A 27,191-nucleotide genomic window follows, 5' to 3' on the forward strand; every position below is an offset into this window, starting at 1 on the left:
CCAGCATCAGTTCCACTGCATCAGCAAAATAACTTAAGGGTGGAGGTGGAGGGGGTCCATGCTTTTAATTCAGCTGTATGTTTTAATGGTTCTCCAAAAAGTAGATGGTCTTACATAAATGCAGAACCCATATTACCCATTTAAAACATACAAGGTCTACGATACACAAGAAAACCAAAGACTTCATTAAAGGAATAGGTCAACATTTTTGGGAAATACTCAAAATACCCTTCTTTCTGAGAAATGAGCAGAATGATACATTTCATGAATAATATGAACTAAAGCCAGCATGTGGTTAGCTTAGCTTAGCATAAAGAATGGATGGGGAAACAGCTACAGCCATGTGTGTGGCTCTGTTAAGCTGTAATGCTAACAGAAACTGTTCATGAGTTAAATTCAGGATCTTGACATATTAAAAGTGTTTTACTTTTGGACGGCGTCAGGCTGATTGTTTCCCCCGCGCTTCGAGCTCAGCTAAGCGTATTGTGTCCTGACTTCAGCTTCATATTCCGCGTACAAACATGAGAGTGGTATTGATCTTCTCAACGTATTTCTCCAAAAGTCAAACTATCTCTTTAAAGTCTCACCATGTTTTTCTTACAGCACAGGTGAATAAAACACATTTAGGGAATTCACGTGTGGAAAAATGAATGCACAACAAATTCTGTATTTGTGAACCACTCATTAGCACCATATCAGGTCACATATAGCATGTCAATCTTTGAGAACACACTTTACTAATAAACAGACTCTCAGCGAGTTATTAGAAGTTTTGACCTCGTCTCTTGTGTGTTAATCGTGTTAGATTGAGCCTAATTACTTACAGGAGTCACAAGCTTTACACCCACTGGCCCAGCTCCTCATCCACTCTGCAGTATGTTGTTCCCGTCAGTGATTCCTGTGAGGGAAACTGTGACAGGATCTCCATGAAGGATATGGGTGAGTACTGGGTCAAAGCTGGAACAGCAACAAAGGAAAGTACTATTCAGGAAGCCTGTGTCACTCTGTTAGCTCGACAATAGTTTTTTTATGTGTTCATTAATGAGCTTTAGAGGAACAGGTATAGGCCAATTTTATTTTACATGTGGACAGGGTATAGCTGTTTCCCCTGTTGGCAGTATTTATGCTAAGCTAAATGAACCATCTCCTGGCTTTGGCATCATATTCAACGGACACAAGAGTGTAGAGATTAAGCATATTTCCTCCCAAATAAGTAAAACACAGTAGCGACGAGTAACTGCTCTCTGGTGATCGTAAAGGTGATCGCCATGAGATAAACCAACAAACAAGGAACTGAGGGCTTTTTTGTATCAACTTGTTTTGGACATTTTTGTTCATTTTAACAATTTTGCTCAGCAAACACATCTGGCCGACGAAGGTGAACATTTGTTTTTACTGTGCCCATTGTTTTGAGGGCAAAAGTAGGGCAAGATGAGCTGCAGGCTTAAGTACCACTGAATCATAACACACGCTTTTAATAAAACACACACACACACACACACATACATATACACACAGATCAACGTTGATACATATGAGCTATAATACCCTGAACTGTAAAATCTGAGTTATTTTGGTGGAAGGATTACTTGCATCTCTCAGAAACTGGTTCTGATTTTTAAGGCAGTCTGATTCAACAGACAATTGATTTTGGACATCAAAGGAGGGATTTTATATCAGATGACCAGAAACAACAGACCTTCGGGTTCGGCTGAACAAGATCCTGAGAAATGAGACTAAAGGCTGGTGTTGCTAGGCGATGGCTCAGGGCTTGCGGGAGGAGGGATGAGGAAATCCTGCAGAAGAGTAGAGGAGCCAGAAGAGTAGAGGTCCACATTGGAATATCTCCAGCGCTATTTGATGGATTGCTATTAAAGTTTGTACATTCATGTTCCCCAGAGGATGAGTCCTACTGATGTTGGGGACTCCCTTACTTTTATATCAGTGTCACCAGCAGGTCAGAGTTTTCCCTTATCTATTAAAATATCTCCACATCGACTGAATGGATTGACACAAAAGGTTTGATGTATTGAGATATTGATTGATTGGAATTTGTAAAAGACATTAATGTTCAACCGCCATTATGATATTTCTGTAAAGCTGATATTACCTCCAGCCTCAGCTGTAATTAATGCTTATAGTGCTCCTTAATATTAGCATGCTAAAATGCTGAACTAAGATTGTGAGCATGGTTAATACCTAATGTTAGCATTAGAAAGTATTGTAATAAAAGGTGCATGCTGAAGCTAGCATTCAGCTCAAAGTATCGCTGGATGTACAGCTTCTCAGAGCTGAGAGTGGCTGTAGACTCTTAGTCATGTTTCTAAAATGTAGTATTTAAAAAGATGTGTTATTGTAAATGCTTGCATTCAGCTTCTACTTCGGACATATCAACATGTGATTGTGTATTTTGTAGACTGGAGGTGGCTTACTCTGAAGAAACTAATTTTACAAAGCAGTTAATTAAGTTCATATTGAATTATACAACAAAAAATCGGATTAAAAAAAGATCAATTTAAAAAGTGAGTGGCTTTGGCCGAAGAGGTACAGCAGGTCGTACATTAGTCGTAGTGGTTGGTGGTGAGCCACAATGTTGCAGTGGGTCGCTTCATTTACATGAACACACACACACACACACACACACACACACACACACACACACACACACACACACACACACACACACACACAGCAGTTTAGTTTGGCTTAATCCCACATTCTCCATCCTGATGCCATAAATACTCACTATAGCACCCAATGAGTATTAATCCTACACTTAAAATAGATGCACTATTTACTCCTGTCTATTTACCTCTTCGGTAGTAACTAATGGACCGAATGCTACAGAACGGGTCGGCTAGTTATACATTACTGAGAGGCGGAAAATGGTATTTTCATGGGATTTATTGACAGTTATGAAAAGTATAGAATGTCAGGCTTATCTTTTAACACAAGTAAAACAAAAACATTAAATTTAAGATGGAACAGTATTACTAAAATAAACAACTTCTTAACTTCTTCCTCTGGTCAGGTTCATGTCTATAACACACTGCTGCCACCATGTGGTAATGTATGACAGGTGTTCATCAGGAAGTGATGATACACACTGAACAACAACTCTCCTCTTGGTGTCAGGAGCTCACGTAGAACGCTTCCTTCTTGTCTTTAACTCTGTGAAACACATCAAACAGATGATGTTGAATATGAAATAATGTAGAGACTCTTGAAGCTAAGGGGAAGTGAACAAACAGTAACTTACTGACCACAGCACTGCTGGTGTCACTGAGGAAGTGCAGCTACTTCAACTGCTGTAACTGCAGGCTTTGTTGCCCGTAACAGGTATCTAGGTACATGCTGGGAACAAGAACAGAAAACAGATCATTTATGGAGATTAACACCAATGTTATGGTAGGTTGTCAACTGAATCAACTGAATTTTGTTTTTGTACGTACTACATATTTAAGGTTACCGAAAATGAGGTGCAACATGTTGTGCAATCAAATTATAATAATGCACCATGTGCTGCACTTTGTCTTTCCTTTTATCTACTTTTTTATGTATTGGGTGTATAGTATAGCACTTTTAATGTCTTAAACTGTCTTTTTCTTGTGTTTATGTTTTATATGCTGCAAAAGGAATGAAATTTCAGAAACACTGACTTTCATTGTGACACTGAGAAAGACTCGTATCTGGCTGATACGGTCATTATTGCCCTATTGACTCAGCGTATCAGATCAAACCATTCCTATTTTTATTATTATTTTACGTTAAGAAGTATTCAAAACCCCTGGGCTGAAAATAAGCAGTTAGTCTTTGAGTATGACCTGAAAACGAATCACTGACACACCACTGAGAAAAGACTCCCAGCTGGAAGAGTATCCACAGAGGGCTTGAGCTCAAGTCTTTGTTAGGAGAGGAAAAACATTCACACGGATGTCCTTGAGTGAGTAAACAAAGCGTTGTCTCTACTAGAAGATTACTTGGTCACTTACAGCCACCTGAAGACAGCACTCTACCACCTTAAAAAAGCACTTGATGGAGCAAGATGATACGAGACCCTCAGTGGTGAGACGAAGCAAAGGTTATGTGGCCTTTTGATCCTTATCAGCAGTTACAATAAATCAATGTCTACTGTACACGAGCAGATGCAGCAACCCACACAGATGAACCCAAGAGGGCAGAGAAGCTTGTTTCAGACAGTAACCACAAACACCAGCAGCAAGAGACGATGCACCATGTGTCAGTTGGTTGATTGATTTCTGCATTACTGCTAACAGCACATGTGCAAGAAATGTGGTTCAATGCCACAGCGGTGCCCATACAGTGAGGGGATCTGATAACGGCTTGAGGAATTTTCCTTTGCCCTAGTTACTTGAGGTAACCTTAAATGAATAATGCACATGGGGTACTTAAACACATGTTACTCTCTCAGTGTGATGTTCAACTGACCCAGGAAGTTTGGGGATTGGCGGCGGCTCTGCTCTCGATCCTCCGACTGTGTCGTCGATCAGCGGAGCTGCTCGGACGACTGACAGTGGAGGGACGAAGGCGACTGCTGGTAGTAGAGGTTTCATCTATTTCAGCTAGGAGGTCCGTCAGTTCTCCATCACTGATCTCATCCTCCACCACGGAGCCGTCTGTGCAGGGACACATTCACGTCAGGTGTTTAGACAATTTAGACATGTTCCTTTATTTTATCCATAGTGTGGGTGAAAGGACACAAAAACACTAGTGTGGTCCTTTAAAGGAGGAGGCAGCTACAATTTCCACAATCAATTCATTTGCAAAATAATAACAGAATTATGTGTGTATTTAAGGTGCCAGATACCTACTTAGTTAGGCTTTACCTGTGTGCTGGGGAGTGACCGCACACTCAGTACAAATCCAGTCACCTTCTGGGCCAGTGTTTAGTGACGGAGTCAAGCAGTCCATATGATACCTGGAACAAAAAGTACAACTGTGATTAAGTACCTTGAACATATATTTCCACCAGGGATTGAAGGAGTTTGAGTGGTGAAAGTCAGTGCAGTACAACTAACTGTTGTAGTGAATATAATGCTGCTGCGATGACTGAAATAAACACCGGTATGTAGTGAAAATGAAAGACCAACATCCCCCTCGATAGGACTGTAATGCCGTACCCTGAATCACAGTGTATGCACACTAGCAGCCGGTGCCTGCGGTCGCTGCGTCCACATTCCTCGCAGACAACAGTGTTGCTCCCCTCTTCTTCTTCCTCATCATCATCTTCCCTTTTCTTTGTCTTCACTTTGATCTGCAGCAACAATGCAAACAGTTTAGCCCCCCAAACACTGCCCACATGTTCCCACACGTTTCAAAAAGCTTCCTTCAGGACACTGCAAAATAATCACCTTCTTTTGGATCGGCCCTCCAGGACACCGTCTCTGGTGGATGAAAGCAAAACTGATCCGATCCACGGGACAAGTGTTGGCTGTCTGGGAGTCAAGACGGAGCAACATTTGTACAACAAAACTGTGATGCTCCTGCAGCTTTGACAAAATAGTGTTTTACAATTTGATTCACAGTCTGTACAGAGAAAAGAAAAGGTAGGGTGTAGACAAAGTGAAGGCTCATAGATATATTATATGCAAAAGTGCTGCAATTAATGATTATTTTCATCATCTTTCCTCAATTAATCCATTAATTGTGTCAAAATCCAAGAGCTTTAGATTACAGTCTAAGACCCAAATATATTCCATGTGCAATGATACGAAACAGAGAAAAGCAGCAGATCTTCACATTTGAGAGGTTGGAGGCAGATAACCGTTTGGCATTTAATTGATTGAAAGAGATAATTGATTATTAAAATTACTGAGTCAATCACTTAATTCAGCTGTAATCTCTAATGTCTTTTGACGTGGTGTTGAACGATTGATATGTCACTGCAGCACAACAGTGAGCCATGAAGGTGGGATAATTAGCCTTATTTTTAAGCACAAGTCAACTTTCCAGTGGTATTGCTACCCCTTCTTGGCAGACTTTAAGATACATATCATTCTGATAAAAGTAAGTGAGGTAAAGACAGGACATATTTTGCTGGACAGGAGTGACAGGTGAAGTGTATGTTTACCTGGGACCACTGGAGTATACAATCAATGCAAAAGACATGCTGGCAGTTTTCCAGAGAGGCTATTATTTGCTTTTCAAAGGGGCTCAGACAGATATAACATTTATCTTCAGCCTCTCCACCTGCTGCGTTTACCGCGGTGGACTCATCCATATTTTAAATATTACTGGACAAGAAAATTACTGTTTACTGTGACGACGCTCGCTAAAGTAAAATGTAAACACAAGTCCACACTGTTGTATCAGATTTTTTTTGTGTGAGCATGAACGTTACATTACCGTTCATGATGATAAATAATAACAGCTAACGTTAGCTAAGCGAGCTAGGTTCGCTTAGTCGGTGGCAAGCACAACAGGATCGTGTAGCTAGTAATCCCTTCTTATATAGCTACAGTCTATGAGTAATACACTTTCAACTAGTTGTGCCTTTTAGCTAGCTGTTACAGCACATATGAACTAACGTTAGCTATATAAAATTATTATCATTCGCCTGTAAACCGAAGCATCTAACTGCCACTTTTTTTAATTCACTCCATGTTCCGCCGTACTCAAACAACTTCCGGTCTTATTTTTTCAAAATAACACGTCACATCTACAATTTTAACATTTAAGTTTGTAGGAGCCAAACCATACCAAAATGTATTGAGTCACAATTTTACTAACTCATTTGAGAGAAGAGTATCTGAAATGTTTCTACAAATTAACAACCTATACTATTACCAACGCTATATTAATAATGCAACAGGATTTGTGACAAATATCATTATATCACGATATCATAGCATTACAGAAAGCACGAGCTCCTGGAGGACATAGATATGGATGTTATGTGCACAAGATATTATTTTGTTTACAAAAGATCCATAGTCATATCTTGCAATAACTTCATTAACAATTAGCAATCATACAGTGTGTGTAAATCTTGGAAGAACAAAAGAAAATGTGACGCATGCTTGACCTCTATGTGCATTTTGTGTGATTATGTCACGCTACGCAAATTATGAATACACTCGTAAAAGCAGACTGTGTGCATATTCTAGTGTCATCGGGCTATGGTTTCCTGCCCCTCTCTAAACTCCACTCCTACAGTACACTGAAACAGGAAATTAAGACGCCTTTGCAAAGAGCAGCATTGTACATGCTCACTGTATTCAGAGAGGTGTTCAACCAATGTGCCGCTACAAAACGAAGCCATTATCTCATGTGTTGTCACCATTCAGTGTAGCTTTCTGCATTTGGAGATCAAGCAAAGGACTCAAGCGAAGTACCTTGGTAAGTGTTTTTTTTAATTTCAACTGTGTGTAGTCTAGGTTTAGTTTGTGGAAATAATTTAATATTCATCTAATGTTTCAGAAAAGTTGTAAGTGAATGCTACAGTAAGTTCAAGTAACTTTTATGGTTTTTAAAAAGTGATCAGTGTCACTATTTCTGTTTTTGAAAATAAATGTAAAGTAGTAAATACATGTCAGTAATTGTTTACTATGTGTTAAAATGTCCTCCCTATGTTCAGAAACCTGAACAATACAGAACAATGTAGTCAGCTTCTGGAAAACAAGAAAAGAAAGAATGACTAAAATAGATTTGTGTCAAAGGTGGTGAAAAAGTGAAAGTGGAAAAACTCTGAATGGAAACATGTTTGTGTTTTTCACAGTAACCGATGCAGCAGCGTTTATGAGAATCAACCTACGCTCACTGACTTTCATTTGACAAAACACTCCGTCTGCAATGATGAATGTGACAGGTGCCAACTGCAGTACCCCCTCAGCAGAGTACCAGTACTACTTCTTCCCAACGGTCTACATCCTCGCTTTAGTTTTAGGTCTACCGGGAAATCTGTCTGCCCTCTTCGTCTTCACCTTCAGGACCACTCCCCGCACAGCCTTCAGTGTTTACATCAGCAATCTCGCTCTGGCAGACATCGTCATCCTCTGCACGTTGCCCTTCAAGATCCACTACCACCTCAACAGAAACAACTGGGTGTTTGGGGATGTCGCTTGCCGTGTCACTGGTATTATGTTCTTCGCCAACATCTACATGAGCATCTGCTTCATGACTTGCATCTGTGTGGATCGCTACATGGCCACGGTACACCCGCACAGCTATTTGAGGCTGCGGAACCCCTGGTGCTCCCTGGTTGTGAGTGTGGTGCTCTGGTGTGTAATTGTAGTGGCTATGCTGGTCTTTGTCCTCCTGGGACCCCTGGAAACCAACGCAGACGGATCCGGAAGCCGCAGCTGCTTCGAGAACTTCGCCAAGAGAGAGTGGAACACGCGCTTGGCGGTGTACAGCCTGCTGTGCCTGATCTTTGGCTCCCTGCTGCCCTCCGTGATCATCCTGGTGTGTTACCCGCTGGCTGCGAGGCGCATCTCCATGATAAGGACTAAAACAGCCCAAAAAGCCGTGAGGGTCATTTACACCATCCTGGCCATAACGCTGCTCTGCTTCCTGCCCAACCATGTGGTGTACCTGCTGCACCTCCTTCGACGGATGGAGGTCATCCAGAGCTGCTACTTGGCCAACGCCATCTACAACGCCAGGCGGTTCACGACGGCGCTCGTCATCCTCAACACATGCCTGGACCCCGTGCTTTACTACATCACCACCAGCCACTGCAAATGGAAGCAGTTAAAGATGGCATGGCTGTGGGGAAGAGTCCGGAGAAGGAGGGGTATCTATACCATTGCAGTGAGCTGAAGGGTAACGGTGTATGCATGTTGTAAATATATCTCCTCATAAGAGTCATTGTTTATGTAAAAAAAAAAGAAAAAAAGAAGTGTTTATTGAAACTGACTTTGTACATCAAAATAAAAGGGACGAATCAGACTTTGAGTTTCTTATTTTCCTTAATCTTGTGCAGTTCAGTCGATAAACGAGTCCATGACAGAGTCTCCTACATCACTTAAGAAGAATGGGCCAATAAGGATCACTATCCCAACACTAGAAGAGAGCAAATTCAAAGTTTACAGGTACAAATATGTAATCCTCAGTTTTCAGCCTCCACAAATCCAGGTTCAAAAGAGTGAGAGTACATTAATTACTTTTAGTGGGAATTTTCCTTCAAATGTTTGTAGTTTTGGAACAAAAGATATTTCAGCAGATTCCAGATGGAAGCCCCTTTTTCAGCAGAGTTGATAGGAAGCTGCCGAGGTCCTCGTCCTGACAAAAACAAACATAAAGTCAAAGCAGAAGCATTGGAAGGAAAGACAAAGCACCATATTTTTTACTTTAACACATGTTGACATAAACACAGATACCTCGAAAGTGGTATCAGTACATAGACAAATAGAAGAGGACTGACAAAAAGTACTTCAATCGTAACTCATAGACATACGTCACTGCGGTTCCCAAATTTTACCTGATGACACCTTAAAATTAAGCAGTTGCTACTTGCAACCCCTCGTTTTTGCACGCAGTATTACCTACACTCTAAAAAGGTTAACTATGTGATATTCCACAAAAAAGAGCAAGCATTGTCGAAAAGTCGAACCATTATCGTTTAATCAACAGATTATATTCGCAAGTAATTATTTGGTCTAGAATATGTCCGAAAATACTGAAAAACTGCTTGTTTTGTCTAAAAAAACAAAGATAATCAGTTTACAATAAAATAACAAGGTAGAAAAATATTATATTTGATCAGCTGAAAATAATGAATGTTTTTTAATAATTATTTTGAGTTTTCCCACAGGTACATTTTCGTATGTTATGTATTTACGTACTTGAATTGTTGTATCTTGTATATTTCTTTATTTTAATCTTTTTAAAAGAATAACATGTTAAAGATGTGCCATCTACATTAAAGCTTACAGAGATTAAGGTTTATTACCCACAATTTATTACTTAAGTTCTTATCGAGTACCTGATTATATCTCAAACTGTGGTGTTGAATTTAGTGGCTGTAAGACTTTTTTGAAACAATTAAAGACAGAAAAAGATCTGACAAAGAGGCAGAAATTCCCTACACGTTTACAGTGGGTACGGAAAGTATTCAGACCCCTTTAAATTTTTCACTCTTTGTTTCATAGCAGCCATTTGCTAAAATCAAAAAAGTTCATTTTATTTCTCATTAATGTACACTCAGCACCCAATCTTGACAGAAAAAAACAGAAATGTAGAAATATTTGCAGATTTATTAAAAAAAGAATAACTGAAATATCACATGGTCATAAGTATTCGGTTTATATTTTACCCTTTGTGCTTTGCACGGAAGCCACAGCAACCACTCACCTTCCATTGCGCAGTGACAACAGGAAGGTTTCCCCACCTTCTACATGTAATTCAAAGCTCCTACTCTCATACTGTCTGCCCACATACGTTTTTACTTCTTGATCAACCTTTTTTCAGGACCGTTAGGGCATATGCACATTGTTTCACTGATATTTTGCAAGCGGTACGGTCCGACCAGGTTTTACCCGAAACAAATGCACTCGCGTGCTGCGGCGAAAAGGATCTGGGACAGGAAGTAGTGTGGGCTGGCAGAGTTTTAATCATCACTCATTCATTTAAAAGAGCAGGAAGCATATTTTGCCCTAACTTTTTGCACATATAATCTTAGTTACTAGATACCTGCTTTTATTGACAATGCAAATATCCTACATAAATATGGACTCTGTGGGTCTACTTGACCCGTTGCTATTTGTCCGGAGGGCTGGATGATGCAGCAGCCACTGCTGCTCAGCTGTCTCAATAAGCACCTCGAGGGCACAAAAACTCACGCAAGACTGATATATATATCCCCACAGGGTTGTGCCTTATTCACACTTCCGTTTTTGACATTAACAGATGACGCAGATGTTGAAAGTTTCACAGAACTGAGTCTTCGGATATGCCTGTGGTTAGCGAGGTTGTACGGTGGTGTGATGGTCACTATCTGAGACTATTTATGAAACCAAAGATTTTAAAAGACCATTTCGACGCTGAACATATTTTACCTGATAACTCCAGGAAAGCAGCAGGACCTTGGTGTTGGCGTCTTCAGCAGAGGAGGAGACTTTGATGACGATGGACTCCACCATGACTGTACCATCGGGGAGGTGCTGGATGGTGTAGCCTTTCAACACGCTGAAGCAGACAAATGCAAAACAAACGAGGGTTTATAATAGATGTTATCTTACATGTCAGAAAATGCAGGAGATGAAACATGACACATACGCTTTATCTCATCTATCACACCACAAGCATCCAGGATTAAAGGAGATAAGATCAAATATCTGAATTCAGTACGGAACACATTCCGTACTGCATATCCTGAAATATATCACAAATATAATGAAAGAATTGAAAATAAACTAGACACACAAACAAACGGACAATGGAGGAAGGTCGAGAAAGTGGCGGGTGTAGGCGATAGTAGATTAGAAAGTGGACGCAGGAGGACCGGTGAATCTCCTCCTCCTGCAGCGCTGCTCTCACCTCTTGAGGTGTGCGTAGATTCTGTGAAGCGTGTCGGAGTCGCTGTGCGGGTCCTGGAGCTGCACGCGGCAGGTGAAGCGTAACTGATGTTCGTTGAGGCCCAGCTCCTTCAGGGCCTGCTCCGACGACACCAGCTTCAGACTCTGTGCTCAGGGAAAGACAACGAGGACTTGCACCATCATCTGCCACTAGACTGCAGGTCACACAAGTATTTAGAAAGTCTAAAACAGCGACAGACTTAAAGAAGTATTTGGACTTACGTTTTCTTTCATGATCAGGGTTCCATGCATGGTACGGGGCTTTTTGGGATCAGGAAGCGGCCCTTCAACACAAGAATGGTTTAGAACATAAATAAATAAACAAGAAAATAAACAGATAGAAGTCTTCGGCATAGATTTGGGGGCTGCTGATTGTCCCTGCCAATATTTTCACAGATCTCAGCAGGTTGTTATGAAGAAAGAGCAGATACTTGACCTGACGATCTGGCAACCCGCTGTACTACTCATCGTCAGGAAGAAGTCCGAACAGTTATGAATGGTCGGCGGTTTGAAGTGGTTTGTATTATACTTTAAATGTTTCAGACATTGTAGAACTGAAAACATTTTTGGTCGATATAACCAACATTAGTCTGATATTATTTTCAAATTTGGGGCGTAAGGTGTTTGTGATTTTTGCCCAGACGGTGTATTTTATCAAACAACTTTATTACTGTGCCTGCATAGCCACAATAAATCATACACAAGTCAGAATCTTCAGACAACATACCTTGCAAAATAAACGGTTCTGATTCTGAAACTAGACAAAAAGTCAAGAAAGAGGATGGAAAACCATGGTTGTACTTTCCTGATAGGTGACACTTCTCATTTCTTATCAGTTTTACAGTCCATCATCTCACATACATGACATTTGCCAATTTGGGTTGTGACATTTAGGTGACACGGGCCGTGTACACCACTCTGAAAAAACACTTCAGTCTTCATCAAATGTCAGGAACAAACAGAATTCTGAAAGCCAAACAGCGTAGGCACCCTGGAAGCCATCGTGACCAAAGACAAAACTTTGTGCCATTTTATTACTCCTTAGGTTGTGAATTAAAACAAACTAATTCCTTAACAATCAACAAAACGTACCTCCGAGAGCCATCTCTCGCTTGAGCAGGTTGAGTGAGATATCCACAGGCACGCTGGGATTTGTAGTCACAGTCACTGTCTCTCCGTTGGCTGGCATGTGGCAATCTATGCCTGCCATTAAAACAACAACATTAACAGCACTGACAACGCCTTCTCCTTATCCTACTGTGGGCATGCAAACCTTTAGCAATGACTTTTAACGGGCCTAACATTATCGATGTGGATGGAGATGCACTTACTGAACTCCTGTTCAATCTTGCCCTTGAGGAACTCCATCTTCACCGCCTCCCCGTGTACCAGCAGCATGTTTCGAGGCTCAGCCATGCGAATGAGCTGCATGATGCCCTTGGCATCGGCATGGGCACTGAAGGACATGTACTCCACCTGTAGCTTCACCTCCAACTGGAAGAATCATAGAAAATGAAGTCAATGGGTATTGTTAAAGGAGTAGTTTGATTTCTTGGGAAACACACTTATTGGCTTTCTTGCTGAGAGTTAGATGAGAACTCTCTCACTCATAGTTTCATTAAATATGGAGACAATTATCTTCTTATCTTATCTTCGCATAGACTGAAAGCAAGTGAAAACAAACTAGTGAGACTGTCTAAATCTCAGTAATAGAGTGCTGCAGGAATGAGTCCTAAAACCCGGAAATGAGTCGGCATTTTTGCACTCCCTCGTCTCGAAGTCAATGGAGTCCTTGAATGTTTTTTTGGTTAGATGCCAGACATAAGGTCTGTGGTTAACAGAAGCGGTGGAGATTTTAACATTTTGTTCTACGACGTAAAATACGTCAGTAAATAACCCAACCCACTCGTGAATTTTGCAGCTTTTATGTGTTTTTAAAAAAGTATGCTAACAAGTGGCTAAACGAGAGTACCGGTACTAAAGATCATCACGCCGAACTGTAATCCGCCTTTGACTTCGTGGTGTTGATGTGAAATTATGCGGCCGAGGTGTAGTTTGTTTATAGCCTAACTTAAGCTTTTTACTTCTGCCAATTGCATTTATGCTTCAAAAACCATAAAACTGGTCTTCGTTTGTGAAGATCATCTTAATGAACAGAATGTGTTCGTATCATAAACCTTTGTTTTCCGCAGAGTTTATTTTCTGCAATAATCCAAAATTATATTGAAAAGTCCCTTTGGCTTTTTGTGGAGGGAACCAGTGCGATGCTAACTTCAGAGTTGGCCAACAAGTTGGATAACAAGATGAAGTTACTTTATCTGCAGAGCTGAAAAAAATAGTTCAACCCACAAAATAAAGTGTGATCCCATAACTGACAGAGATGAAGGGGGAATTTAAAACTCTTACCGTTGATCTCCCTTCCATTTCCAGTTTCCTCTGCCCATTTAGGATCTTGTGACCGATTGTTCCTTGTACACAATACCCAGGCATTATTACCTAGAAGAGGCAGAACTAGTTGTTCAGTTGTTAAATAAAAAAACAAAACATAAAAAACATCTTCTATTGTCTCCTCGAGACTCACCATGTTTTTCTCATGGCCAGCCCATTTCTTGAAGATTTGCAAAGACTGGCCAGCATGCAGCATACCTGGTGTGGCAAACACCACCTGAAAGTGCACACATTGTTGTAGTTCACTGCCATTTCAACTTTTTACACATCGGAGGAAAAAGAAACAACTTACCATCGGCCCAGGATTATCAGCGTAGGAGCGATCAAACGGCTTGATGTGCTTAAATTCAAACATGTTTCTCTGTACAAAGGTTTTTCGAATCTTCTGGTTGGTCCATGTTATGAAAAGCTTGTAATAATGATTAGCTTTCTCCGTCAGCCCGGTGGAGAAGTAGATCGGGGCCTTTAGGTTCATTCTCTCCCTGTTTGAGGAGAGGAGCTGATTAGAGTGTCTGTCCAATGAGTCGGCACTTATTATAAAAAAGCTGATACAGAATACCACCATTGTTCTATCAAGGTCTATATATATATATATATATATATAGACCAGTGATTATCTCCACACATCACTTTCACTATCATCTTTGCTGTCTTATTTATATCTTTTAATAAGATTTACAGCCACAAACACTGATGTTTAAGGTAATATCTGACAGCTTATGTGAATTTCACTTCTTTTGAAGAACAAACCTACCAAAATGTTTCCAACAGGATGCAGAGTTCTTGTGCTCTTCCGAGCGCAAAAACTGGAATGAGAACCTGAAAAGATGAGAAAACTAAAATTTGAAAATAATCCCAAACTTTCTCTCCGTGATGCAATATAAGACGGAAAGTAAACACCCCAAAACACAGAAATTCCACTACCGGTAACTCTGAAAATTACCTTTCCTCCTCTTTCTATGCTTTCATGCACTTTCTTCAAAAAGTCCCTCTCTCTGCATCTCTTTGAGTCCCGGATGGTGGTGGCATATGTAGACTCTGAGATGAGCATGTCTGGACGGCACTTGTCGATCCACGCCGCACTGCAAATATACAAACACAAGGATGAAGAGACTGTAGGCATAAACTCCAGCATATAATCAATAAATACAGCAAAGGCCACTTACCCTAAATGCCTGTCAGGTGTCATGTTATAGTCTCCCTAAAAATGAAAAGACATTATTCTGAGAACCTGTCTGTCAAATTCTCTCTATGATACAGTGCAGACTTGTTTACACTCACCGTGTAGACCACAGACTCTAATCCCACTTTGATGTGCACCATGGCAGCTCCCAGGACATGGCCTGCATAGTACGCCTTGATCTCCAGCTCATCATCCACCTGCCAGCAGCACAACAGAAACAGCTTGATTTGCCATCAAAAGAGACGAGCAGCTGGTGCCTAAATGATTAATCGACGGATATCTTCAAAAATGACATGAGCACTGCACCTGGACGGTTTGGTGCAGGTTCAAAGGTACCACTTTCTTCATGCAGTCCTTGATCATCTGCGAGGTGAAGAAGTTGGTTTCTCCCTTTTTGTCGACGGTGATCTTCCGGAAGTCCTCCAGCAAAATGGGACAGATGGCCTTGGTGGGATGGGTCATGTAGATGGGTCCATCATAGCCCACCATCTCACTCATGAAGGGCAGAGCGCCACAGTGGTCCAAGTGGAAATGGCTGAGAAAGGAACAGGTAGCCATGTAAAAAAAACAACACCGGATTGTTTTATTGATTCTATCCATATTGGTGAGAGAGAAATTACACAACAAACCTGATGATTACACAGTCCAGAAAATCAGTCAGACGCCCATTCTGGGTTATGTAAGAAAAGTCTGGGAAACGTCTCTGCAATGACAACACAGATTTGTGTTTGATTGGGATTAGACTGTAATTTATCTCCTCTACAAGGTCCAAATCATATGAAACTCATAATATGTCTTAAAAATAGGTTTTGAGGCTAATACATTCAAAACAAGACTATAAAGACTCTAATGTCAAAACTATGGTTAGCCAGGCCAACAAAACCCCTTAAAACAACCACCTGGTGATGAAAGTGCAGGTGTTTAAAAACATTTATGAAACGAGAGATGGGTGTATGTGGAGATTGTACAATGAGCATCCTTATAGGATGATTCTGTTAGAATTAAATCTGCATGGCACAACTTTCATGAAATGTAATGATTTCTGTAATCAGACACAGCTGTCTTTGTTGTTATCATGATTAAGGGGCAAAAATCTAAGGTTTTATGTCAGGCTTCAACTTAGTGCACAACAACTTGCTTGTGTTAGCTAACTCGTTTTAAAATGTATGTTTATGTTGCTGTTTATCTGACCAGGATATTTGTCTTTTGAAATACAAGCTAGTTGACTTACATCATCATTGTATCCCATGTGCATCCCACAATCTAGCATTATGTTTTTGCCTCCGATAGAGACGAGGATGCAGCTGCGGCCGACGTCCTGTCCAGCACCTTGGAGAGGGAACAGTGAAGTTGAGAGGAAGCTTTAAAAAAACAAAACACACAGTAAATGCGCCACTAAGTTAGCCTCGCCTGCTAAAATAACAGCTGCTGGCAGTGACGGGTGAAACTTACAAGGTGTCTTTGACCATCACAACAGAAAATACACAAGTTATTACTGCTCAAAGAGCGCCAGACATTGTAGCGAATATATACCGTCAAAAAGTTATACTCATTTATTGTTGACGGAACTAGCATAGCAGGATGCTAACGTCCTACTGTGGCGTTACCGTTACTCACCCAGTGGTGTTACTTTTATTTCAGGCATGTTTTCTCAGCCTGATGTTGAAGATAGAAAAATGACACCCAGTTAGCCGAGGAGGCCGGTCTGCTTCCGATGTACAACACCTTGTTCACAAAGATGTGTTTATTGTCCACATACATGTGGGTCATTTCTAGTACCGACTCCAGAGTCTAGGTGCACACTTCCGGGCAGCACTTTCACAATAAAACACCTTTCTGCAAACCATGTCACAAGACTTGACTACAAAAAGCTGACGTGCTTTGTTTTGAGTTTATATTAACTTTCATTCACACAACGCATGTATTTTAAAGGTTGATTCCAGTATTGTCAGAAACAATATTCAATAAAGATTTGATATGCTTAGGGCACAACCATTCCACATTTCACAGTTAGTTTTTCTCTTCTTCCCTGTTCTGTTTTTTCTGCCAATGTCACGGCAGGCCACATAGTGTGTGGTTCCCGTGTCTTTAATTTATCTCACGGTAGAGACTATGCTCCGTCCGAAAGCGAAGCCAGCGCTTTTATTTTTAAGGCAAAGTTGTACATTTCCGGTGTTTTTCCGGCTCGAGTCTGCGCAGTAGAGGCGGCGCAGAGCAGGAATGACCTGTCGTTCCACTGACATGAAGAGTACCGCTTGAATTTCCTTTTTCTCTTGCAGGTAATGTCTTCGGTCTCTTAACTTACACGTCAATACTTACATTTATTACGACCTCGAGTTGGTTGGTAGCCGTTAGTCACATTTGCGCATCCATTTGTTGCCTGTTGGCTTTTGTCGGTAGCACTTCCGTATAGAAAACCATGGCTGGTACTGAAGAAGACCAGAAATTCTGCTTACAGGAGGTGCTCGATACTTTCAAGTTGTGTTTGTCGGAGAACAAAGAAGTCTATCTTGAACACTACGTCGCTGGGTGGCGTAAACTCATAAAGTAGGTGTATTGTACATACTATACTCAGATGAAACGGTCTAGAAAGTGTCAGGTGGTAGCAAACTGTTTTGTTTATCTTGTTACTAGATTGCTGAACAGCTTGGGGAGTGTTTTTGGCTTCATCTCCAATGATGCTGTCAACAAGATCCACATCCTGGTGGCTCACTTGAATGGTGAGAACGGGCCTCAGTATGTCACCGTCCAGTCAATGGTCAAGTACGAGCTGGAGAACGAACTAGTGGACCTGACCAAGAGAGGCGGCCACCCAGAGTCCGGCTGCCGCACCCTACTGAGGCTCCATCGTGCACTGAGGTGGCTGGAGCTCTTCCTGGACCGCCTCCGCACCAGCAGCGAGGACAGCAAGACCTCCGTCATGTGTTCAGAGTCCTACAACGAGTCTCTCTCCCAGCACCACCTGTGGGTGGTCCGCAAAGCTGCAGGCATGGCGTTCTGCATGCTCCCGGGGCGCCCTGCTTTCTTTGAAGTGATGAACGTGGGCCCCCCGGAGCAGGTCGTGGCCAAGCTGGGGGAAGCTCTGCCTCTTATCTCTGAGGTGTACCAGATCACAGAGGAACTTTACACTCAACACAACTTAATGGACTTACCATAGAGAGCAAAAAAAGTTATATTATTTGACACTTCATATATTACGAGGGCTGTCAATATAGCTGCTGTTTGTTTTTAGCAACTTAAGGGTTGTTCCTCATCTGCACAGTGTTATTAACTAAGCATACGTTCACTGACGCTAATCTGTATATTCTACATTTTTTTAATAATATGTAAAACTACTGCCAATTTAAATGTTGCATGTTTATCTGCAATTTTTTTTATAATGGGCCTCTTTTAAACTCAAGTTTTGCTTGTAGATGTATTCTATTTAAATTGAAGTAGATGAAGGGAACAGTGGGGCCCAAGTCTTAGCTCACTGCTCAGAGCTGTTTGTTTTAATTACTTATACCAACAATTGCTAAAAAAAAGTGTTTTCAACTATTTTGACAATCAGTTAATCACTGAAGTAAAAAAACACCAAATATTTTATGTTTTCATGTTCTGAAATAATATAAAAATGTGCTGCCCTTGCTATTTTCTGTTTTTTGACAGATTCCATTAATAGCAAATTGATAATGATAGTTGATAATCCAATTAAGTGTTCGTTTCTGCTCTATTTAGAACCAATGCCAATCGTGATTTTATGCATTAGAGTAATGCATGTTTGACATAATGTAATAATAAGGCCATTAGGTCTCATACCAAATTACATTGAAATACTGACAGATATATTTAATAGATCATGAAAATGATATCGTATAATACCAGATATTGCATTCATTTCTGTTGTCTTTCATTTAAAAGACCAACGGCAAACTGCAGCCTTAACGGGAGAGAAGCAGTTTCTAAATCACTTCTTCGGTGATGGGAAAGTCTAAACGTCTCAACGAATTTAACTGAGACATTAAAAAGCAAAACATACTCAAACAGTAAGAGACAGAAGTGGATACTTTATTCAAAAACACAGTTTAATGGCCAAACCAAATACTAAGACAGTTTTACTGAGAGGGAAAAATAAACAATGGAACAAAAGTTTTTAGCCTTGGACTCAGAGTTGCTAACCCCGCTGTGTGTGATCTAAATGCAGTTTATTAATGTATAAATCACAAAATACACTGCTGTTATTTATTTAAGTGATTGGTGTATTGTTTCTCAATAATGTACTGTAATATATACATATATATCATTAATTCAAATATAATGTATAAACACTGTAGCATTATTAAAACATGTTGACGATTGTGAATGTTTGATTTGATAATCATTGATTCAGTTTGTTACCTGTAGTCTTAAGTAAATAAGTACATAAGTTAACTCTGATGGTGTCATGTTTTTATAATACAGTGCTCATGGTTATCAACGTCAACTTCTGACTTTCTTTTCTCTTGTTACAAATAACAGAAGTCCAAATCGACTTACCGTAATAGTGGGAGAAGTAGCGCTGTGTGTAGTACTTTCAACACCAACCACAGATTTAAAGCATATGAACGTGCATTGTATACAAGTACATTTACTCAAGTACTGTACTGAAGTAAATGTTTGTGGTACCAGTTTCTACTACATTTCAGTGGAAAATATTGTTTAATACATTGTTTGATAACTTTAATTACCTATTCCTACACAGATTTAGATTGATGACACAAAATAAAATCAATGAATACATTTTGTGTTGTATTTTTAGCTGCAGTTACGAACCTCCACCACCAGGAGGGGGGGGGGGGTCTCCTCGACTAACACTGCAAGTCGTCATCAAGGCAACCAGACTGTCATAGCAACCTCGCTGACGCTTAAAGAGAGGCACTTCCGGTAGGAACTGGATGGAAAAAGCGACAAACGTCAATTTTCAGCGTTTTAACTTGTAATTTAGCTTCAACGGGAGGACGCATCATATTCTTCCACGTAGTGAAGCGGCTTCTAAACATCAACGGGTATGGTTGTCTTCGACTCTTATTGTGAAGGACTGAAAAACAGACGATTCTGAGCTCTCCCGACATTATCAATGCATTCAACCAGGCCAAAGTCCTCCAAAGGGCGAAGCAGACCGGCTGCTAACGACTCTTCGTGTTCCGGTGACGCTGACAGACGCACACCGAGGCCACCGGTTGTGTCTCCAGATGTTCCCGTGCACAGCAGGCCGGACAGAAACCTACGCTCCCAGTCACAACCCATAATGTGGCCGGCCAGCCAGCTGAGCCAGGATGGGGTTCTGCAGATGTCGCAACACACCCCCGCAGCTCCACCGCAGTCCTTGAACAAGTACAAGGTTCTTCCGTCTATAGGTAGAAGGCAGTCAGATGTGAGTCTGCACAAAAACATGTCCAAGCTCAGCCTGTCTGGCGATGCTGTCCTGCAGCAGAGGCCCAGACACGAGGAGCCAGAGCTCCCCAAAGTGAAGGATGTGACCCCCCAGACCAGCAGCTCCGAGGTGGACAAGCGGGCTGGGCCAAAAACCCCTGACCCAGGGCCTATAAGGGCCAAAGAAGCTGGCAGTTTGCTCCTGGCTATCCGAGCACCATGTGGTAGGAGGTTTCAGCAGCACTTTGAACCCACAGACACTCTGCTGACGGTGAGAGCCAGTGCAGAGCTCAGGTATGAAGCAGAGTACGGAGGGGCTTCCATCGAGACCATGGATCTGCCACGCAGGACCTTCACAGACATGGACATGAGCTTGGCCCAGTGTGGCATCTTGAACAGATCGCTGTTGTGCATCTCACAGAATGAATGGTTCGGGGAGTACCAGTGAGCTTAAATGTTTTTTTTTTAAGTTTTGCAGCTCGGGCTTTGTGGTGGTATTTAAAATCCCCCTCCGTGTGTTGCAGAGTTTAATGAAGTAGAAGCAACTTTGTGTCCAGCAGTTTAACATTTGAGATATAAACAAAAAAATGAAATGAGGGAGAAGCAGCAGAGCCCATTTGTTTTTTTTATTGATTTTATATGCAAAAGATAAATATATCTTTCAGGACGGTTGGGGTTTCATAAGTAGTAGATATGCTGTAAATGTGAATTTTTTAAAACTAATTTAGGTAATTTAACTGTTTTTGTAACATATTGGACTAAAATTATTATTCTTAGACTCACTATTTGTAGACTATTACTAATTTTGTCTTAAAACATGTCTGGAGAGAATCTTTAAGTATTTTTTGGAGCTTTTGACAACAGAAAATTCAGAACAATTAGATCCACTAATGCTGTTCCAGTCAAAACAGTAGGTGATTAGTGAATTAACAAATGATCTGTCAGTTATTGATTTAAAGAAAATTGGATTCATTAGTTTATCTGGTATTTAACATCAAAGCATACGAGATAAGAAATGCTGACAAATGCAGCAACAAAATGGGTTGTTGCAATTATTCACATCTTTTCTTTTCTGATTGATGTTCTCATTTGCCAAACATGCTTTAATTCAGATGCAGAGGCACAGTACAGCCAATATATTTACTTTTAGAGGATGACTACTGCTCTGCTGTATAAACACAAAACATAAATACTTGATCCTGTGACTGATTGTTGATTTTACAGACTTGTATGTGTTGAGTCACTAGTTGAGATAAACCAACAGAAGATATTTTGACACGCCGCAGAAGGGAACGAAGTTTCTGAGAAAGAACTCCTTTTACATGTTTTCATATTGAATGGAGCCACAAAATTATTTATGGATGGATGGATGAAAGCTGTGTTCTTGATGAAGCGTGAAAGTACCACGACATGACGAATCAATCACCTGAATATATTGTATACTACCTGAAGAAATATATTTCATTATAATATGTTTAATAAAAGGTTCAGAGCAACATTCATTCTTTTCACCAATATAATGGTCTTGCTTGATACAATGTCTTTTCTCTGTCTTGCTAAAGCTGTCGTGCAAAGAAAGCATTTCAACTGCAAGAAACGGAACAAGTTTAATATGCAACAGTAGTTATTTATTCTTTGTCCACACAAAAAGAGCAACAGCTCTGGCTTTACAGTCCCAACATCAAACTAAGGAAACTAAGCTGCCGGAAACAGGCATTTAAACCGTAAAAAAAAAAAAAAAAAAAATATATATATATATATATATATATATATATATATATATATATATATATATATATATATATATATATATATATATATATATATCGTGACTACAAACGTGTGCTCCAGAGGTATATATATATTTTTTAGATCAGTCACATTCTTATATCTCTCTAAACCTACATGAATAATTCACTTTAGATGATCGAACGATCGAACGTCGTGCTCGTAGCACTTCAGTTCATCAGCTTCTCCATTTCTTCCAGATTGCTGGTGTCGAGCTTCGTGATGCTTTTGTCTGTGGGAGAAAGATAAGAGATAAAAGTCATGTTAGGATCCTTATATTTGCTGTTCTACGTGATTAAACTGGAAAGAAACAGGAAACGTACTGAAGTGCATCGCAATCTGGTTGATGATCTCCATGCTGCGTTCGCTGTCGACCATATTAACAGCAAATCCTCTTTTGCCGAAGCGTCCCGTGCGGCCGATCCGGTGGAGGTACGTCTCATTGTCGGCATTCCCAGCCATGTCCACGGGGAGATCAAAGTTCACCACAAGAGACACTTGTTCCACATCGATACCTGTGATCAACATAAACACTAATGAGCTGGAGACCTCAGAGCATAAAGATTGATTCATTATTTTATTTTTATAAGCTCTCCCTCACCTCTGGAGCACACGTTTGTAGTCACGAGGACTTTCTCCTGGCCTTTCCGAAAGCGTTCGATGATGGCGGCTCTCTGCTCCACCGTCAGCTCCCCGCTCAGTAAAGACACCTGGTGCCCCTCTGCGCTCAGGTTTGCAGCCAGCCAAGCAGCCATCTTCCGAGTCTAAAGAAAAAGCTAATCAGCTAAACATACTACGTCAGGGGACATTTTTCCTGGAATTGGAAATCTTAATTTGTGATAAATACACATGTCATCGGTCATGTTTACCAAAATTCTAGACCCAATTAACAAATGGCATTTTATCTTAGGAGAGGAAGTAACACAGCGCCTGGACAAGAGATGTGACCGGATCCTCTTAACGCAGTGACGATACAGACATTTCATACACGAGACATAAATAACACAGACCTGCTGATGTGCATACACTTTGGACCCGCTATGTGTGTATAGTACAGCACGTTTAAACGTCATTAAATTAAAAAAAGGCTCCAATCCTCCAACAATGGAGCAAGCTCAGGTTGCCAGATCTATTTAAGAATAAAGAGCTAAAACCAAAGCAAAGATCCTTTTGTAAATTGCCTACGTGATCACTGTATAGCCGACTCTCTCTAGTGCGCTAGAGTTGTGTTGTAATCCAGATCTTTACGTTAATCATAATTAAGTGCGTACTAAGCAGGGTTAAAACAGCTGACTCACATGGCAGAAGATCATGGCCTGTGCGACGGTGAGGCACCCGTACAGGTTACAGAGCGACGTGAACTTGTCCGCCTTCTCCCGACAGATCACATAGAACTGCTTGATGTTGTCCAGCGTCTCCTCTTCGCGTTTCAGCCGGATGATGTTGGGATCGGGAACCAGCCGCTCTGCAAACCTCCACACAGTGTCCTCAAATGTGGCAGAGAAGAGGAGCATCTGGCAGTCCTTCGTCAGCTGTCTGTGTTGACACAAAGAAAAGCAGGAAAAACATTGTGCCAAGAGGATTCGCGTCGACTTGACAAAGCTCTTTTATTCTCATCGTTGGTACGTTTCTCTGAGAGGAACCCACCTGTGGATCCGTATGCTCTGGTCCCGATGACCCTGCATGGCGATCATCACGTCAGCCTCGTCCAGCACAAACATAGTGATCTTCTTGGGGTCGATAAACTTGTACTTGGTGCACCAGTCGAGGACCGTGCCCGGTGTTCCAATGACAATCTGTTCCTGCAACTTGACGCCTCGCGCCACTGAACAGAAAGCAGAAATCTATGTGGTGACATAACCGACTCTGGCTCTCCAAGGACTTGAAATACCATTTTTGCCGCCAATTTGATCAGACGTAATTATAAATATGGTCAAAGTCTTACGTCTGTTTCCCCGGATGCCGTAGGCCAGTTTCACATCGGGGCAGAATTCCCCCATCCGCTTGATTACTTGACCGATCTGCAGAGCGAGCTCGTATGTTGGCGCGATGCAAAGGCACTGAAAGAACCAAACAGAATTTTAAATGTAGAGAGCATTTCAACGTCTACAACTGAACGTCTACACCGGCTGTGCTCTGCAGATGTCATGTTGTGCTCACCTGAGTCCACTTATTCTCTGGGTTTACGTGGCTGAGCATGGCCAGAGAAAAAGCAGCAGTTTTACCCGTGCCAGACTGTGCCTGGGCGATCAGATTCTGAGCTCTGGAAGAGATACACACGTTATTATTATAATAAAGAAGGGTGTAACTGTTAAAGAGACATGTGAATCTATTGAGTTGATATGGTACCGTTATGTGGTGCCTCAAGGTATCGTATTTCGTCATGTAATGTCGTAAAGTAACGGGCCACACCCAGAGTTGCCGTGGGCATATGACTGTGGCATTGTGGGTCGTTTGCGAGCACAGAAGCAGAGAGGAGTGAACGACCCCAGATTAAATTGATTCTGCACGTGGTCCAAGAGGTGCACACGGTAAAGTGTTCATTTGTACATACATTTGCGTGTATTGTTGTTGACCTGCATTTACATGTGTTGCATTTTTTGAGATTGTAGTCTATGTCATTATTAATGTGCTAATATATGCTAGCCTGTATGGCAACGGACATTTGCCTGAGAGACTCCAAGAAGAGCTCCAAATGAATGTGAAAATGTTTATTTATAGTTTTCACGGTGTCTGAGGTGCAGAGAGAGAGAGAACACGGCAAATAAAGTTCATCAAAGACATCAGTACGAAGCGTCGCCATTTTTGCTGGACCAGTGTAGCTACAAAGGGGATAAACCAGACTAACCTGATGTAATATAAATTATAATAGATTTGTACAACCAATGCAAGGACAATAGTTAGTCCATTTTAGAGAGCTCGCAACAACGGCAGAAAATTATTTAAACTATTTTGATAATTGCTTGTTTTCTAAGTAATTTTTCATCATCCCGAAAACTGGTCACCTCGGGCACTAGGTCTTTTTTTTTTCAGTTCTGTAATATTTTACAGCCCAACAACTAAACAAGGAAATAATTTGTTTTAATTGACAACAAAAATAATCAGTTACAGCCCTACTCCATTAACTTCATGCCAAATTAGCTTTTATGTGTTCTCATTATTGTTATAGTACAAGGATACGATAACTGTATATATACAGTACTTTGAATTTACACTTTAGTCATTTGAATGTGCTAGAAATGTCACAAAAAAGGGAATAGTTTCTTCTTTTTTAAATTATGTTCTGACTTTTAATAGAGTTCAAAGAGTTTTGTTTTTAGAGAGCCTTATTAATAACGTTCCAAGCCTTTACTTCTGGATGAAAGCTGGTTTCAGCACTAAGAATAAACTCACGGCTGTGCCAGCATCATGGGCAGAGCGCTCTCCTGGATCCTCGATGGTCTGTTGAACCCCAGGTTGTACACGCCCTTCAGCAGTTCAGGTTTTCTATTGTTCCAAGTCAAAGGTAAGTGTTAGAGGGAGGGAAAAACATACACACGTATATCTGCTTTAAAGTTAAATTAACTGCCACACTTACAGCCTCAATTCCTCAAAGGTCTTCACGGAGTACAGAGGAGACACGGGGTCCTGCTGCAGGATCTCCACCTGGTTTCTGTTCAGCACCAGAGACGTGCAGATCAGTTTGTTCAACAGGGACTGTTCAGCAATGTCCACGATTCCATTCAAACCGCCATCTTCAGTCTTCTCCGGCTCAATGTTGCCTGCACAGGTGGAAACACCCCCCAAAAAATTTAAATTAAAAAGTCAAGCGCCACAACTAGGCGGTAAAATGAGGTCCTCGATATGTTAATAATGAAGCATTTTTTTTATTTCGTTACCATTTATGTCTCCTCTTATGTCTCGTGGAACATGCTGTCGGTCAACTTTCTTTGAGAAGGCCACCTGGTTAGAGAAAATACATTATAAGCTGAACAAATGACGGAATGATGTGTGCTGCTAGGTAGCAAATTAGCTTACGTGCTAATGAACGTTGGTCCGTGTTTGGTGTTACTTCTTTTGAGCAGTTTGTCTCTTTTTAAACTCACCTGTATGGATGTAGCTTCTTGAACATCGACAGCAACTGCCCACGACTCTTCAGCCATGTTTAAACGTCAACTGTGTGTTTAAAATAGTTTAACACTTCAATCAACAATCAAAAGTTTGATGTCAGCGTGAATGATGTGCGTCAAAAGTGAAGTGACGCCGTGCCAACGTCCCGTTGCTCCTGACCTGGACCAACCGCAACCCGCTGGACCACACCACGGATGCTGCCTTCAAACACATCGGAAATATCGTACTTTTCATAAAAAATAGTCCGCCAGAACCAGCGAATCAAAGTGATAAATTGCCAGGTAATAGGACGGTACTGCTTATTTTTAACGTCAAATAATGTCAACCATAATTCCGTGGCATATCTTGTGTGGAAATAAAACGTTTTAAGAATGATTTCATCCTTTATTGACGATTTAAGAATTACAGTTAAGTTTCTAATTCCCTATTTTTTTGTATGTTAGCTATAAAATATGTGTCTAATTATTTTATGTATTTATTTATGCAACTTTTAAACAAAAATGGCTCTGTTCACTTGTCTAAACAACGTAAAAGAAACACTTGAATCCATGTGAAATTCTATTTACGAAGTTTAATAATACTACTTGAAGGCACCGTAGTATTCCCACCCTGTTTATAATGAACCTGCTGACACATCAGATTACAGACAAAGAACTGCTACGTAAGTAAATGTACCAATTAAATTAAATATACTTAACGTAGCTCTATGATCAATAATCAACTAAAAAAAACTA

General features: G+C 40.8%; 6 protein-coding genes across 7 annotated transcripts; 3 read left to right on the forward strand and 3 right to left on the reverse strand.

Annotated features, from left to right (window-relative positions):
• Positions 1-2,941: 2,941 nt before the first annotated feature.
• Positions 2,942-6,548, reverse strand: LOC306781361 (PHD and RING finger domain-containing protein 1-like). Its single transcript, XM_079274187.1, has 7 exons — positions 6,092-6,548; positions 5,373-5,456; positions 5,142-5,275; positions 4,848-4,939; positions 4,450-4,637; positions 3,264-3,354; positions 2,942-3,171 (listed from the first exon to the last, which is right to left on the reverse strand). The coding sequence occupies exons 1-6, from the start codon at positions 6,239-6,241 to the stop codon at positions 3,280-3,282; spliced, it is 723 nt and encodes a 240-aa protein (XP_079130313.1). The 5' UTR covers positions 6,242-6,548; the 3' UTR covers positions 2,942-3,171; positions 3,264-3,279.
• Positions 6,549-7,248: 700 nt separating this feature from the next.
• Positions 7,249-8,781, forward strand: LOC306781484 (lysophosphatidic acid receptor 6; the record flags this gene model as incomplete). Its single annotated transcript, XM_079274359.1, has 2 exons — positions 7,249-7,359; positions 7,739-8,781. The coding sequence occupies exon 2, from the start codon at positions 7,813-7,815 to the stop codon at positions 8,779-8,781; it is 969 nt and encodes a 322-aa protein (XP_079130485.1). The 5' UTR covers positions 7,249-7,359; positions 7,739-7,812.
• Positions 8,782-8,850: 69 nt separating this feature from the next.
• ints11 (integrator complex subunit 11) lies at positions 8,851-16,946 on the reverse strand. Of its 2 annotated transcripts, XR_013772166.1 has the most exons (18): positions 16,786-16,946; positions 16,400-16,497; positions 15,798-15,871; positions 15,475-15,703; positions 15,267-15,365; positions 15,152-15,186; positions 14,929-15,067; positions 14,740-14,804; positions 14,278-14,467; positions 14,119-14,202; positions 13,944-14,033; positions 12,869-13,031; positions 12,630-12,740; positions 11,760-11,821; positions 11,500-11,642; positions 11,019-11,148; positions 9,126-9,243; positions 8,851-9,024 (listed from the first exon to the last, which is right to left on the reverse strand). XR_013772166.1 is itself a non-coding variant. In XM_079273269.1 (17 exons), the coding sequence occupies exons 1-17, from the start codon at positions 16,811-16,813 to the stop codon at positions 9,178-9,180; spliced, it is 1,806 nt and encodes a 601-aa protein (XP_079129395.1). In that variant the 5' UTR covers positions 16,814-16,946; the 3' UTR covers positions 8,851-9,177. The 2 variants fall into 2 exon arrangements, 1 of the variants encoding a protein (XP_079129395.1); XM_079273269.1 differs by having other exon boundaries at positions 8,851-9,243.
• Positions 16,947-17,422: 476 nt separating this feature from the next.
• Positions 17,423-19,419, forward strand: cptp (ceramide-1-phosphate transfer protein). Its single transcript, XM_079273231.1, has 2 exons — positions 17,423-17,715; positions 17,803-19,419. Exons 1-2 carry the CDS (start codon positions 17,588-17,590, stop codon positions 18,323-18,325), a joined length of 651 nt encoding a protein of 216 aa, XP_079129357.1. The 5' UTR covers positions 17,423-17,587; the 3' UTR covers positions 18,326-19,419.
• Positions 19,420-20,263: 844 nt separating this feature from the next.
• Positions 20,264-21,154, forward strand: ubxn10 (UBX domain protein 10; the record flags this gene model as incomplete). The annotated part of the gene is made up of 1 exon (XM_079274115.1): positions 20,264-21,154. The coding sequence occupies one exon, from the start codon at positions 20,264-20,266 to the stop codon at positions 21,005-21,007; it is 744 nt and encodes a 247-aa protein (XP_079130241.1). The 3' UTR covers positions 21,008-21,154.
• A 1,363-nt stretch (positions 21,155-22,517) lies between these two features.
• On the reverse strand, positions 22,518-26,489 carry ddx19a (DEAD-box helicase 19a; the record flags this gene model as incomplete). The annotated part of the gene is made up of 11 exons (XM_079273150.1): positions 22,518-22,579; positions 22,671-22,862; positions 22,949-23,111; positions 23,646-23,883; positions 23,995-24,172; positions 24,293-24,407; positions 24,508-24,610; positions 25,741-25,833; positions 25,925-26,108; positions 26,226-26,289; positions 26,433-26,489. The coding sequence occupies 11 exons, from the start codon at positions 26,487-26,489 to the stop codon at positions 22,518-22,520; spliced, it is 1,449 nt and encodes a 482-aa protein (XP_079129276.1).
• Between the last annotated feature and the right edge of the window lie 702 nt (positions 26,490-27,191).

The sequence above is a fragment of the Melanostigma gelatinosum genome (genome assembly GCF_949748355.1).
Source record: "Melanostigma gelatinosum genome assembly, chromosome: 8".
In the NCBI taxonomy this organism is placed as follows: Eukaryota; Metazoa; Chordata; class Actinopteri; order Perciformes; family Zoarcidae; genus Melanostigma; species Melanostigma gelatinosum.

Coding starts and splice junctions, on each gene's coding strand:
- LOC306781361 (XM_079274187.1), bottom strand. CDS start 6,241: ATGGATGAGTCCACCGCGGTAAACGCAGCAGGTGGAGAGGCTGAAGAT. Junction 5,276..5,372: donor GAGGGCCGATCCAAAAGAAG/GTGATTATTTTG, acceptor TTGTTGCTGCAG/ATCAAAGTGAAGACAAAGAA. Junction 4,940..5,141: donor TGCATACACTGTGATTCAGG/GTACGGCATTAC, acceptor TTTTTGTTCCAG/GTATCATATGGACTGCTTGA.
- ints11 (XM_079273269.1), bottom strand. CDS start 16,813: ATGCCTGAAATAAAAGTAACACCACTGG. Junction 15,872..16,399: donor ACATGGGATACAATGATGAT/GTAAGTCAACTA, acceptor TTGTCATTGCAG/AGACGTTTCCCAGACTTTTC. Junction 15,704..15,797: donor CTGGACTGTGTAATCATCAG/GTTTGTTGTGTA, acceptor TTCCTTTCTCAG/CCATTTCCACTTGGACCACT.
- cptp (XM_079273231.1), top strand. CDS start 17,588: ATGGCTGGTACTGAAGAAGACCAGAAATTCTGCTTACAGGAGGTGCTC. Junction 17,716..17,802: donor GGGTGGCGTAAACTCATAAA/GTAGGTGTATTG, acceptor TCTTGTTACTAG/ATTGCTGAACAGCTTGGGGA.